This window comes from Dendronephthya gigantea, unplaced genomic scaffold (assembly GCF_004324835.1).
Source record: "Dendronephthya gigantea isolate DGI-Jeju-01 unplaced genomic scaffold, DenGig_1.0 000119F, whole genome shotgun sequence".
NCBI classification, from domain to species: Eukaryota; Metazoa; Cnidaria; class Anthozoa; order Malacalcyonacea; family Nephtheidae; genus Dendronephthya; species Dendronephthya gigantea.
Genome location: NW_021163129.1, coordinates 185,252 through 200,394, shown reverse-complemented (window position 1 = coordinate 200,394; position 15,143 = coordinate 185,252). Strand labels below are relative to the sequence as shown.

The window sequence follows — 15,143 nt, the reverse complement described above, 5'->3', positions numbered from 1 at the left end:
TTGCAAAGAATGTTACTTCGTCTCCAAACGTATGACGTGAAGATAAGATATTTACCAGGAAAAGAAATGCTGCTGGCAGACAGTTTTTTGCGTTCTCCAGGTACAGATAGCACAGCGATAGACCTAGATCTGCAAATCCATCATATCCAATTTACACAGCAACGACTTGATCAGATAAGACAGGAATCTAGGCAGGATGCAGAATTAAGGCAGCTAATGGAAGTGATTGTGGTGGGTTGGCCAGAGAAGAGGAGAGACATACCCAAACAAATCCAACCATAGTGGTCATTTAGGGATGAGTTGGCTGTGGAGGATGGTCTTGTGTTAAAGGGTCCACGAATAGTCATTCCACGAAGCCTAACCTCAACTATACTATTCAAGCTTCACGAAGGTCACCAAGGAGTAGAGAAATCTAAACTCAGAGCGAAAGACTGTGTTTTTTGGATCAATATAAGTAAGGATATAGAGATGACCAGTGCACAATGCTCTACCTGTCAACAGTACAGGAAGTCACAGATCAGGGAGACATTGCTCCCTCATGATATTCCCACTCGTCCGTGGCAAATTGTAGGGACAGATTTGTTGGAGTTTGAAGGGGATAATTACTTGATTATAGTCGATTATTATTCAAAGTTTCCATTTGTAGAAAAGATGCCTGTTCATTCTACCACAAAAGCCGTTGTCGAAGCAACTAAGAAGATATTCTCAGAGCAAGGAATTCCTCAGAAAGTCGTGAGTGATAATGGACCTCAATTTAGTTTTTCATTGTACAGTGCATTTGAGAAAGAATGGAACTTTTCACATGTGACATCTTCGCCGCATTATCCCCAGTCAAACGGTTTTGTTGAACGGTTCATTCAAATTGTCAAGAATTCATTTCGTAAAGCAAAGGCTAGTGAGAATGATCCCAAAATGGTTCTTCTTTGCATTCGCACTACACCAGTAGACAGCAGCATCCCAAATCCTGGAGAATTATTATTTGGACGTAAGCTGCAAGGAAATCATCCTGTAAGAATACCTGATAGGGATCACCGAAGGGATAAGGTCCATGCACGTCTTGTTGAGAAACAACAGAGACAAAAAACGTACTATGACCAGCATGCTCGTGATCTTCCTCAACTAATTCCAGGGCAAGAAGTCCGAATTCAAGATAACAGAACCAAAGAGTGGCAACAAGGTACGGTACGCAGACAATGCCAGGAACCACGGTCATATGTGGTAGAAAATGAAAATGGTAGTTGGCTACAGAGAAACCGACGGCACATTCAGACAGTAATTGAGCCTGCATCAAGACGTGCGTTTGATTCGCAAGTGAGAGCAGAGGAACCAGAAGAGAAAGCTAGAGAGGAACTTGGACAAACTACAGTCGAGACCCACCAAAACGTCTATAGAACTAGATCTGGAAGGGCAGTTCACAAACCTGAGAGATATGGCCAATACATTAACACTTAGAAATAGTAGTGCGTGTAATTAAAAAACTTTATTGTCAATGATATAGAATGCACAAGAACATTAGGTTCTAGGTCTTTATAAATAGTAATACAGTTTTCAACATTTTGAAAAGAAAAAAAGAGAGATGTAATATATGTGTAATTATGTACATAATTAGTATAGGGATTAGGATTCTGCTGCATGCAATTATAGTCACTTGTATCTAGATACTTATGCTGTAAACACCACTATTAAAATCTTTTACAGAAGGATGGCTTACCCAACCCATTTCTTTTAGGTAGCAATCCGGCTTACTTGAATGACAAGTCAGGGAAAATTAAACAATAAAAGTAGCACTCCTAGAATATACGTAGGGTATGATAGATATGATAGGCCTAACAACCTTCTAATAAAAGGGTGTCATAAACGACTTAAATTACAAAACCCAACCCCTGTAAATTGTGCAAAGCACATATTGTAGGTGTAGCAGCTGATAAAATATCTGTTGTACATGCTTTGACACAATAATTAAATACTGATAGAAAATTCTCATGCATCCCTTTTTATATTGTCTCACCTAAACAATTGATGCAGCACACTGAATTGAATAAAATTCACCACGTTTCCAGGTGACATAATCAATTATAGTGCCCTGAACATGACTCTTTAAAATCAATATAGGCATAAACACTCTCTTGGGGAGGGAGTTAAATAGGCTGTCTAAATCTGATTGAATGAGCCCTTTCATTGGTTATTTGACAGAATTAAACTTCGAAGAAAAGTACTCACATCAGACCACGCCTTTAAGTGTGGCTTATTTTACTCGGAAAAAAGCTGAGCCTGATAATATAAACGCTGTGCATGACTTTAAAAGTAAAATAACTTTTAAAATGTACAGGTGTACAGTATCAGATCACTTCAGCAACTAACTGACGACCAGTTAGAGTGAATTGGTTTGCAATATGGTGAAATCGGAGAATTCAAATCTGCGATCGAATCCACCTGTAATGGTACGCACTGTATATGACTCTTAAAGTCAAAATTCTGAATGCTATTAGACATTCTGTTTTTCAGTTATATGTATAACACATTGAAGTTAAACAAACTGGAACGATATCTCAGGGGAGGAAATTGAAGCTAGTGCTTTTTACTTTTTCTGAAATACTTGACGCCAAATGTTGAGCCATATATTAAATTAAAGCTATTAAAAAGTTATATTTCGTGTAGAAATTTCGAGATTTTAGCATTCCCGTCCGGTGTAGATTAATTTCGGACGTTAGAGTCCGAATTTTTTAAAATTCCAATAGCTTTGCGAATGCGCGAGCAAAAAACACATAAATACCACCAAAATATAGCTCGAGAAAAATACTATAACCCAATCACTTCTGTTTTAATCTGGAAATTAATAAATATTTCTGTTAACCTGACACCGCAGTGCAGCTGTCAAAATCATGTCAAATTACAAGGTGATGACCACCGGAAATATAACTCGCCTTTTGAATTTCGTTATTTTCTTTGTTATTTTTCATCCTTTCGTATTTTAACCGTTATATATAAACTAGAAATGCTTTAGTTATCTTTTCTGATAGTTTTTGAGTCAGTATGGGCAGAAAAACTCGAAAAATATTGATTTTTCTGATTTGTTATTGTTTGTAGCGATTTGTTATTGTTTTTAACGCGTTGCTTAGCGCACGCACATGCGGTTGTCGCGTGAGCTTAGAGGTGTCAAAAACTCAACGTTGCCTACCCCCTAGGGGTAAAATAAGCCCGGATATCGATTCCTGGGGTAAAAATTCCCTAGAAGTCATATATTCGGCTTTTTTGGAGCGAAAAATTTTCCAACATTTTGTCAAATTTTCACCAATATGGTGATAATTATATGCAAATTTTCAGATTTTCCGTTTGTAAGGAGAATAGTGCGATTAGTCGACGAATAGTGCGAATAGTCGGCGAATAGTGCAAATAGTTGACGAATAGTGCGAATAGTCAACGAATAGTCGCATTGTGACATATTCTTCTAGCGATTGAATTCCGACCATACTTTACAAAACGAATAATACAAATTCCACAATACATTTTAGAGTAACTATTCTTTTGGAGAGGGGAATTCAAAAACCTGTTAGAAAACAATGCAATTCATATAAGTGTTCTTGGCAGTAATATACAAAGAATCTATTATTTAGTATAGAAAAAAAAACACAAAGTTATCGACTTTTTAAAAAGTTCCTTAAAGTTCCAAACATAGTAAACCCCATAAGTATATCATAAAATAACCTAACATAACGCAATTATAGTGTATAAGAAAAAACAATACTCTATTTACATAAATTGGACATGTAGTCCTGATGCGCAGACATTTGCTTTAGCCTCTTCCGACAAACTCTGCCAGAATTCTCTTGCCACCATAACACGCCCGTCAAACATATAATTTTTCATCATAATGTGACCTGGATTAAGGTGGTAGTACGCTGCCTGAAAGCCATCGCTGTACACCAGATTTCCATGTGGGTCTTTACCCTTGACACGCTTATCATAGTGACGCACAACCACATTCTTCGGTGCTTCTCTGTAACACTTCGCAAAATTCTGAGCACAACCGTAGCATTTTTTTACCATATTAGTAAGAATCACTAGTTCATACCGATACGGGGAGTTACTTGAATGCCATTGTTTGCTGGTTGAAGGACTACACTGTTGATGATCAGGTACCGGCGGTTGCGGTGCTGGAACGGGTGGCATTATTCCCCGAGACTGATCATGAACATAAGAAATTACATGTCAAAAAAGAGCATGAATGATGATTGTCTAAAATATGCTTATTATCTAATGATGTTGGAAATGTGTCATTCTAATTTTACTAATATTTTCTGTTCGCTTATCATAGTATATAATTACCTGTGCAGTAGGGGTAATCATACCAGCAGGGCGGTAGCGAGGGTTAGCAAGAGGTGGTTGAACTAAAAATGATCGCTGAATCTAAAGATATATATATATAACTTAGTTCAGCTCAATTTTTGCTACATGTTGTTTACAGCACGATGTATATATTTCAATTGTATACCTGTGAGTAAAGCGCTGCTTGGTTGAATTGTGTACCAATCACACTTCCAGTAAGATTATGTTGATTTACTATAGGGGATTGAACTGAGCCAAAGTTTGAGCCAAGTAGTTGAGTATGCTATAAGAATGACGATAATGAGAGTGATAACATACAAATACTACATCTTCAGTATATGCAATAAACACGTTAACGCTCGCCATGGAATGTTTACCTGAGATTGAATTAAGTTTGCTTGCTGTTGATTGGAGGATTGGGCTCCTGGGGATAACCACGAATTCTGAAATTGTATGTTTACATGTAGTATAAATGCATTGTAGCATCACACAAACATGCAACACACTAAAAGATTAACTAATGCTAGACCCGGCTTTACTAGAAACAGTTTTATCCGTAAATGTTTAGGAATTTCTAGTCAAGATATTACATTTCCCAAATTTTGAAATTAAAACATTTGAAATATTCATGGTATTTGTTAAAGAAATGAAATTTGTAAATCCACAAACTACAAGTAAATAATTAATTAATTAACTAAAATAAAAAAAATTGCTTAGTTTTGTTTTCAGTTTGTTGGCAATTTTATCACCTAGGCTATTTTGTATTTAATAAAGAGTAATTTGGGACAGTCATGTATGTTAAAATACTTGCACATTACCTCTGCCTGGGCATTATTCTGAATTGCAATAGACGAAATATGGATTTCTGGATTAACGCCAACAGCACGGGATTTTTGTACCGTTGATTCAAGGGAAGACAACGGTTCTTCGGGGACAGTAAGCTCGTAGTCCAATGGATCAACGAAATTACGGCTTGAGGTTGTGCTGGGTTTCTTCTAAGGTAACCTTTTCCTGTCGCTTTTTTTCTTCCCTGTTGTAGCCATAGGCAGGGAAGATTTGGTTAGCGTTTCAGCCGAATTCTGTCCTTTTGACACAGACTTTCTCCACTTGAGAAATTGGGCCAATGATCCACGTGACTCGGCCACCGCTACAGAGTGCTGGCAAATCTTAAATGCTTTGTACAGAGGGCAGTCATCATAAACAACCTTTCCAGTGTTGTGCTGGTACACAAAATGAGGCAGACGAGGTTTGACTCACTCGCAACTTGCCTTGCGTGGTCGTCATCATGGAATCTTCCTACCACCTTGCATATCGCACTCTCAGAATTTATGATTATTTCCTCTTTCCTCCACATAGTGGCCAATGAGTGAGGAGGAATATTGACAGAAATTCAGATTCGGAATGGGAAATAGAAATTTTTCGAGCTCTGTGAATAGGTGCTGAAAGGATGCTGTCTTGATCAAGCTCCTCGACATTGTGGTGACTGCTGCTTAATTCCGTGGACGCATTATTTTGGTTGTCAGCAACAGGCCGAACTTGACACCCAAACACTTTAGCGACGTGCTTTTTCTTTTCCTCTTTTGATTTCTTAAGCCATTCTTCTTTTGTAACCTCTAAATCCCGGTAACTTTCGCGGAAACGGTAGAGACCTTCACCTGTGATAGCAAGCTCGACTTAACACGACTGTGACTTGAGAAACTCTTCTATTTTTTCAATACACTGGGGAATTGAAACCTTTGTGGCAACATCATTCTTGAATACTTTGTTAATGCACTCGTTGTTATTGGTCGTGTACCAAGGTGTGGGCTCTCCTTTGAGGCCAACACAAGCTCGAACAGAGGAGATCATGGATTCACGCATGTAAGGTGCGTGGTATTGCAAAAACCAACTATGGAAGGACGTAGCTAGAGAGGACTTTGGACATCGGACCGTTTCGAGTTGATCCCATTTACTCTTTAAGGCAGCAAGTTTCGCGTCGAATTCCTGGGTATCAAAAGCGTTGAGAAGGCAGCAAACTACTTCGTGTTCATCCTGCTTGCCAAATATATCAAGTAATAACCGCGCTTGGATTGGCTGTAAGTTGAATTCGGATATCTTGATCTTCAGATTCTGCATAGAATGGAGAAAACAACAAAGATCAGTTGCCTCTGGAAACGCGGCTATAAGTGCGTTGATAAGAGCTTCATCTCCATCTGCGACGTGTTTAATACATCTTGTAGTCCGCGCGGCTCAGCAGGTGGGCGCTCGGGTATCAGTTCTGCGTCTGGTCTGGGCGCAGACTATTTAGTGTGTTTGCCGACTATTCGTCGACTATTCGCACTATTCGTCGACTATTCGCACTATTCGTCGACTATTCGCCGACTATTCGCACTATTCGCCGACTATTCACACTATTCTCCTTTTATCAATTGCCTTTGTAAACACGTTTGTTGGAAATATCACTACAAATCGCCAAAACGACTGTATTTCAAGCGAAATAGAAGGAAATATTGATCACAATGTAAGCTACAAACATTTGGAGGTTTTTAGGCGAGATTTCTGGAAGGCTTTGCGTATTTTCGCTTCTCTAAAATTCAATTTCAAAAGTACAAGATCGGCAATAAATATCTTGGCTTATACGAAAGCTATTGAAATGAACTAAACTTACACATATAGATAAATGTTTTAGCTTTAAGATAATACAATTTCTAGTTGATTTGGTAAAATACTTGCAGATAAAATCGAAATTTTTTGCCTGCGTCGTTTACGACCAGACGGCAATGAGTTAAATATTATCTAAAATTTTTTTGAAAATTTCTTAGTTTTCTATCAGGTTTTAATTGTTTTTGTTTTTTTAAATATTTCCTTTGTACTTTAAGTCTTGAAATTTCCACAGCGAATGTAACTATTAATTTGATTCACAGCCCAACTTCTGGCGTCAAGTATTTCGTCTCAAAACTGAGAAGAAAGATTTTGGTTTCAAGCTAACATAGGGATGTTTTGTTCCAGTTTACATACAGCTCAATGGTATGGCATCGCTGGCATGTCTTGGTCACCATAATGCATAATATCTTAATATAATGTCCGAAGATATCAAGATTGTAGGATTTCTAATTGTATGTTATTCAAATTGATATATAGGCAAGTTGAAATGTTCTGTTATTATAATAACCAATTCAGGTGCGCAGAGCGTTATAGGAGATCAACATCTGTCACACTATTTTTCATGATAACTTACCTCCACATAAATTAATATTTCAAATAATTAAGATGACCCTTCTGGCTTAGGCTGAGTTCAAGGCCTAAAGGAATTAGAATGCACTGTTTTTCTAATCTGGACTCTGCAAAACAGTATACACGAACCAATGATTTTTGTAAAAGCTTTTTTTTTCAGTTAAACATGAAAACCAAGTATGCAAGCTTGTGCAACAGATCAGGGACAAACAGAAAGGTAGAAGCACTAGTAATACTAGTACATTCTCAGGCGCGACAACGTCTGCACATGTATCAACATCTTTACCAGCTGAGAACAAAAGTAAGGTACGTTATGTACTGTAAGCATTAAATGTACATATAAGTATACAATGCTCAGAATTTAAGAATAACGTCTGCTTTAGTTTTTTAACCGACTATTGATCAGTGTTGACTCAAAATCTCTTTGAAAAAAGACAGAATATTTAACACGAAGTGGAATCAAAAGACATTTACCTGTGAATCACGAACTGAAATAATAAGATGCTGGTAGAATACGATTAACTAATACTTATATTTTCAGTGTTTCTTTACCGTTGCTACCCCTTGCTAAAGGCTTGGTTAAAGGCTGTCGTGAAAATGTGTCAAATGTCATGTTTGTCTGTACAGTTGTTGTGTGTGTATTATTAATATATATATATATATATATATAATATATTCATTAATTATATTTTTCATTTTGTGGAAATAGAATAAACTTGAAAACAGGGGAAATAATGCGCGCAAACAAACGCACATCCAACCACGAAGAAGGAAACCGCCTGTCCCACACGCTAACACAAACAGATGGAAGAATGGGGGCAGTGCGGTTAGAGAGTTAACCGCGTTGCGGGAAAAAACATCCTGGGACGTGCATAAATTGCGCAAAGGAAATTGTTGTCAAAATGGAATAATATCCCCTATAGCTTTAGTATAAATATATGTAGAATTGTAAACTTTAGGTTAGTGTTATTAGGAGAGTTGTATTGTGTGGTGTGTTGTCACCGTAACGTCAGAGCAAGTGTGTCTTTCTTAAGCGTGTTGTCTTAGGAGTATTGTGTCATCGACGTGCACTAAAAGTGTGTACAAAATATACCTGTACATAGAGAGTTAATAAAAGTTAAAAATACAGTCCCCGAGTTGTGGTATTCGTTGAATCTGGTGCCAGCAGCAGCGTAACTTGCAGAGAGGCGAAGTTGCGCGACACGTGGTCCTTCGAGCCGGATTACGAGCAGGTTCAAGAATTCAGCAGAAATTGAGTATCGAAGTGAAGCTATGTCAGGTATATTGAGAAAACGAGCAGAGAGAGGCGGGCGTCGAGCCTATGTCACCAGGAGTTTGGCATGGGCCAAAACTCTAGTAGAAGAAGTCACAGGAGAAAGTGTGTTGGAGCTTAATACGTTGAAGCTCAGCTTATCAGATAAGAGAGAAACAATAAAGAAGCTAGATGAGCAAATTTTAGGACAAATTGAAGATGACGGAGACGTCAAAACGGAAATAGAGTCAGCGTCGAAAACGTCCAACGAGATATACGAGGGGTTAGCGGCGATTGAAATGGCCATAAAAAGGGTTGAATTATGGAATCGGCAAGCCGAGTTGCAACAAGAAACATCGAGGGCCAAGGCTAGCGCTCAAGCGCGGGTAAAGCTTCCTAAACTCTAAGTTTGGAAGTTCTCGGGAAAAGTACAAGAATGGCCAGAGTTCTGGGACGCCTTCAGCAGCGCCATTCACGAAAACGAATCCTTGTCGGACATAGACAAGTTCACTTATCTGGGAGGGTTGCTCCAGGAGCCTGCAAAATCGGTGACTGCAGGGTTTGCGTTGACGTCCATAAACTACGAAGCGGCCGTAAAACTTCTCGAGCGACGATTCGGTTATAAGACAATCGTACAGCGGGCGTACATCAACGAATTTGTGCAACAAAGGCTGGATAGGCTTCATTAAGGCAAACATGTGTAGAGAGGACCATTTTTCCAGTTTGACCAACTTTACCAGTTTAAAATTTTTAGGGGGAGTAATACCAACCATAATTGTGTTAATTACGGGTATTTATCTGTAATTTTAAGATATAGAGAATCTATTTCCAGTTTATCTACAAACAAGCACGTCAGATTATTGTTAAGTGGGGGCTAATATTGTTAAATTTGAACTACATAGTTCGGCTTTAAAGCAAGAAACACACTACATATTCATGAGATAATATATTATAAACTGACAAAACCAGATGAAACGAAATAACAACGTGTTTGACAAAAGTCACATGATCCAAAACTGATCTATATATATGAAACTGTATTACAGTTCCTTTTTCGTATCTAATAATCTTCAACACTCCCTCTCGAAAAATATGAACTGTAATATACATAAATCCTGTCCGTTAAAAGGTTTATAGCTTAGTTTAACTTAACTCCCATTAGTCCTCTCATTCGTTGAAACATTGTCTTTCCCAATGGTTTAGTCAACAAGTCCACCAACATGTCGCCAGTAGGACAATATCCAAGAGCAACTTCCTTGTTATCTACTTTATCGCGAATATAATGGTATTTAATGTCGATATGCTTCGTTCTAGGATGATACTTTGGATTCTTCGATAGTGCGATAGTTCCTTGATTGTCTTCTTTGATTAATGTTGCCTTCCTCTGAACAAACCTATTTCTCCGAGTAAAGCACGTAACCAAACTGCTTCTTGGCATGCTAATGTTGCCGCAACATATTCTGCTTCAGTAGAAGAAAGTGCCACAACATTCTGTTTTACTTGCCCAACTGATAACTCCTCCGCATAATGTAATAGATACCCTGATTGTGATCTACGTCCATTTGGGTTGCTTCCCCAATCCGCATCTACATAGCCACTTAATTGGATATCTGTTTCTTTAGTTCCATCGAATGTAATTCCGTAACCAATTGTTCCTTTAATGTATCGTAATACGTTTCGCCGCTGTCCAATGTTCTTCTCCTGGATTTGAACAAAATTGATTAACCATTCCTAATGCTTGAGCGAGATCAGGTCTAGTAGCAGTAACCGCGTAAGTTAATCCTCCAATTAACGCTTGATACTTGGTTTTCTCGACTGGTTCTCCATCATTAGGTAGTAATTTGGTTCCTTGATCGGCAGGCGTTGCAACTGGTTTGCATTCTTCCATTCCAAATTTCTTTAGCAAACTCGTAAGATACTGTGACTGATGTAATTTCATTCGTCTCTTCTCTCTATCGCGTTCAATTTGAATGCCAAGGCAATAATGAACTTCTCCAAGATCTTTCATTTCAAAACGTTTTCCTAACGCTTCTTTTTCTCTTTGTAGCATCGTCGTAGCGTTGCTAGCTAGTATGAGGTCGTCAACATACAAAGCGATAAGCATGATATCATCTCCCTCTCGCTTTATGTACAGGCAAGGGTCTGAGCTTGATTGAACATAACCAGAGTTCTTCAGAAATTGATCAATGGTGTTATACCAACACCTTGATGACTGCTTAAGTCCGTAAATGCTTTTGTTTAGCTTACAGACTAACTCTTCTTCTCCTTCTTTTATATATCCCTCTGGTTGAGTCATGTATATCTCTTCTTCCAATTCACCGTTCAAGAAAGCTGTAGAAACGTCCATCTGATGTACTTCTAAGTTTAATTGGTTTGCGATTGCCAACAATGAACGAATTGATTTATACTTTGCCACTGGTGAAAACGTTTCTTCATAATCCAAACCAGCTTCTTGTGAGAAACCTCTTGCAACTAGACGAGCTTTATGGCGCTCAACAGATCCGTCCGCATTGTATTTGACTTTGAATACCCAACGACTATCGATAGCTTTCCGACCTTCAGGTAAGTTTTCTAATGTCCATGTATTGTTCTTTACATGTGCAGAGTATTCGTTGTCCAGTGCTCGTTTCCACTGTGCTTTGTTAGAACTGTTTAGAGCGTCACCTACTGTTGCTGGCTCATCGAAGTTGTATTCGTTATCCGCACACGCTGTGTTACTTTGCCACCAATTACCAGTAATCGATACACCATGCCTATCCGGCGGTTCTCGTTTGCGAGATGAGCGTCGCGGTTGTTCCTTTACTTCAGTTTCTTCCTGGATATCTGATTCGTCAGGACGATCAATCGTGTCTTCATTTCGTTGAGTTGGTGGTATTGACGTCTGATTGATCTTCTGTGGTTCTTCCTCATGATCAGAGTCACTCAGGGTTATCATTTCTTTCTTCTTTTCACGTCGGATAAATTCATCTTCATCAAATAAAACATCTCTGGACACATGAATTTTTCGAGCTTTCGGATCATAAAGTCTATATCCCTTACTTGAAATACTGTATCCTACAAATATGCATCTCTTTGTCTTTGAATCCCATTTCTTTCTGTCTTCTTTGGGAACATGCATATATGCTTTGCATCCAAATACTCGGAATTGAGACACGTCTGGTTTCTTTCCATAGAAGCTCTCGTATGGTGTCATGTTTTCCACCGCAACTGTAGGACTTCGATTTCTGATTATGACTGCTGTGTGAACTGCCTCACCCCAAAATTTCTTATCGAGTGCTGCATTGTGCATCATAGATCGTGCAGTTTCTTGAATTGTTCTATTCATTCTCTCTGCCACTCCATTCTGCTGAGGGGTTCTGGGTACACTGAGTTGACGTTGAATTCCCTTTTCTTTGAGGTAATTGATAAATTCTTTTGAGATGTATTCACCACCATTGTCTGATCGAAGGATTTTGATTTTTCTCCCCGTATGATTGGTAACCATTGCTTCAAACTCTTTGAACTTCTCCAGCACTTCATCTTTGGTTTTCATAAAATAAACTGCTGTGAATCTGGACTTATCATCAATAAAGGTCACAAAATAACGATTACCACCAAGACTGTTCTCTTGCATCGGCCCACAAACGTCACTGTGTACAATTTCAAGAATTTCTTTAGCTCGAGTTGCTTCTCCCTTGGGAAATGATGCTCTCTTCTGTTTGCCTTGCGCACAGCCTTCACAAAACTCAGGTTTATCAGCTGTTTGGAACTTTAGTCCAGACACTAATTCTTGATCTTTTAATAATCGCAAATTGTTCGTACTTAAGTGTCCATACCTTTGATGCCACAAATCTTCAAGATGCTCATTCTTAGCAACATTGACATCATGAGAATCAACACTCTTTACACTCACATCAAGGACATACAGATTGTTTTGCAGCTTACCAGATCCCATCATATTCCCACACTTATCAAGAATGACACACCCACTCTGATGAAGTTTAATTGAATATCCTCGCTTAGCAGCCGCACTTACTGAGAATAGATTCTTTGCCAGGTCTGGGACATACAAAACATCAACCAATCTTGCACGTTTGTACTCATTGCCAGTTTTGATATTAAGCCAAATATTCCCTTTACCTAATGCTTGAACAACTCGATTATCCCCAAACGAACCTTTTGTGAATTAGTGAATCAACATAGTCCACCATCATTTCCTTGTCATATGACATGTGCTGTGAAGCACCCGAGTCAATGTACCACGTCAAATCCCTGTGATTTTGACTTTCTGATGACCAGAATGATGCATGTTCAGTAGATGCATTATATGATGAACCTTCTTTCCTTTCTTTGTCTTCTTTCGATTTGTCCCTTTTTGGTTTACGACATTCTTTTGCCCAATGTCCTGGTAAGCCACAGTTGTGACACTTACCCTTTCTTTTGCTTCGGAAATTCTTGTGATTACCTCGATCACTCTTAGATAACAAGGCCTTCTCTCCAGTATCTGGGCTTGACAGATTTTCCTTTCGCTTGCGTTCCTCATGAAGTAACCTGGCTGTTAGGAATTCTAATGTTAAGTTATCAGCACGGGACTCTAGAGCAGTGATCAAACCATCATACGACTCAGGCAGACTACATAAGAGCGTCGCAACTTGGTCATCCTCCGTTATGGATGCACCTACAGCTTCCAGTTGACCTGCCAGCTCTTTCATTTTATTGATATGCTCAGTCATCGACTCATCAGCCCCCATAGACATCGTAAAGTACTTTTTACGCAAAAACAATTTATTCGCTAATGACTTAACTTCGTAGTGACTTTCCAATTTGGCCCATGCCTCTTTTGCAGTTGTAGCTGAACGAACTAACGATAATTGTTCATCCCCCAATGATAAACAAATCGTCGCGAGAGCCTTTCTTTCTCGCCTTTGGAATTGTCGGCGTTGAGCATCAGTAATTTCCTCGCCCGTAGGTTCGATCTCGTCGCCTTTTACAATGCCCCATAGGTCTTTCTCTTCAAGTACCATTTGAAGTTTAAATTTCCAAAGGTGAAAGTTCTCCCCGCGGAACTTTTCAATTCGCAACAACGATGCATGTTCGTCACTAGTTCCTGACGCCATGATTAAACTTCGTAAATATATTGGCCCCAAACTCGTTGATTTCGCATCATATCTCTCATATTAAACTCATAAAAGCCGAACGGCGTCTCTGGGCCCATAACCTGTTAAATTTGAACTACATAGTTCGGCTTTAAAGCAAGAAACACACTACATATTCATGAGATAATATATTATAAACTGACAAAACCAGATGAAACGAAATAACAACGTGTTTGACAAAAGTCACATGATCCAAAACTGATCTATATATATGAAACTGTATTACAGTTCCTTTTTCGTATCTAATAATCTTCAACAAATATTAATATATTTACGTTCAGCATTATTAGTAATTTTTGAAATTGATTGTTTACATGAATATATGAATATCATCCCTCCCCCTGTGCTTGACCAAACCAAAGGAGATTTTTTAAATTTTATATTTGGAAAAATGCAACACAGGGAGGGCCTCCGGCAAGAAAGATAATTAAAATTTACAACAATATTAATTACAGAATTGCCCAAAAGGAAAAGAAGTAAAGCGGGCAACGGCTCCCTTGCAGAAGAGGGGTCGTAAAATACGGATGGGATGGTTACATAAAAGTGGAAGTAAATACAAACAAGTTCGTTTCAAGGATGGTGGTAGCCTGAGAGAATTTGTGATGGGTGAAGCAGATGAATCGTTAATAGATAGATAGCCTCAAAGAAAAAGGGAAAAAGCTGTTTTTTCCTTCTGGTAACAGTCCACGTGGTCCTTTATCGTCCATGAACATTGATCTTTTCGCACTAGAAAATATATGTGTTCCCCGACATAGATGGAAAGGACTGCGATTTTTTTACATATTTGAAATCTCATGGCCTTTGCAAGCCGATGCTACTTATATTTTATGACAACGGAAAAAAGCCAAGATTCTGAAGACGAAGAGAATGATGAATCTGGGATGACTCTAGATCCACGATTAGATAACCAAGATGCACAAAGCCCACGGCAGTCGTCACCAATTAAAAGGAAAGCAACAGTTGAAAAAACTAATTTCTGCACTGTGTGCGATTTGGCCGGGAATATTCTTTGCTACCCTCATGAGAATGAAAAGCATCAATTGATCATTACATACGAAAAGCTCACCGAATCGTCATACTCTGAAGTGATAAGTAGATACCAATGTTCAACGAAGTCTGAGTGCTTTGACAATTCCGCATTTTTTAACCAAGAAGTTATGGAAAGAGCTGAGGAATACGATCCTTTCGCGGGATTTACAATTAGTAGTATTGAAAAA

At 38.6% G+C, this 15,143-nt stretch overlaps 1 protein-coding gene and 1 long non-coding RNA gene across 2 annotated transcripts; one reads left to right on the top strand and one right to left on the bottom strand.

Annotated features, from left to right (window-relative positions):
• The first annotated feature begins 468 nt into the window (after nt 1-468).
• Nucleotides 469-1,452, top strand: LOC114535488 (uncharacterized protein K02A2.6-like). Its single transcript, XM_028556790.1, has one exon. It carries the CDS (start codon nt 469-471, stop codon nt 1,450-1,452), a length of 984 nt encoding a protein of 327 aa, XP_028412591.1.
• Nucleotides 1,453-3,602: 2,150 nt separating this feature from the next.
• On the bottom strand, nt 3,603-5,699 carry LOC114535476. Its single transcript, XR_003688306.1, has 5 exons — nt 5,145-5,699; nt 4,704-4,769; nt 4,493-4,609; nt 4,327-4,407; nt 3,603-4,182 (listed from the first exon to the last, which is right to left on the bottom strand). It is a non-coding gene; the product is annotated as an uncharacterized LOC114535476 (long non-coding RNA).
• Between the last annotated feature and the right edge of the window lie 9,444 nt (nt 5,700-15,143).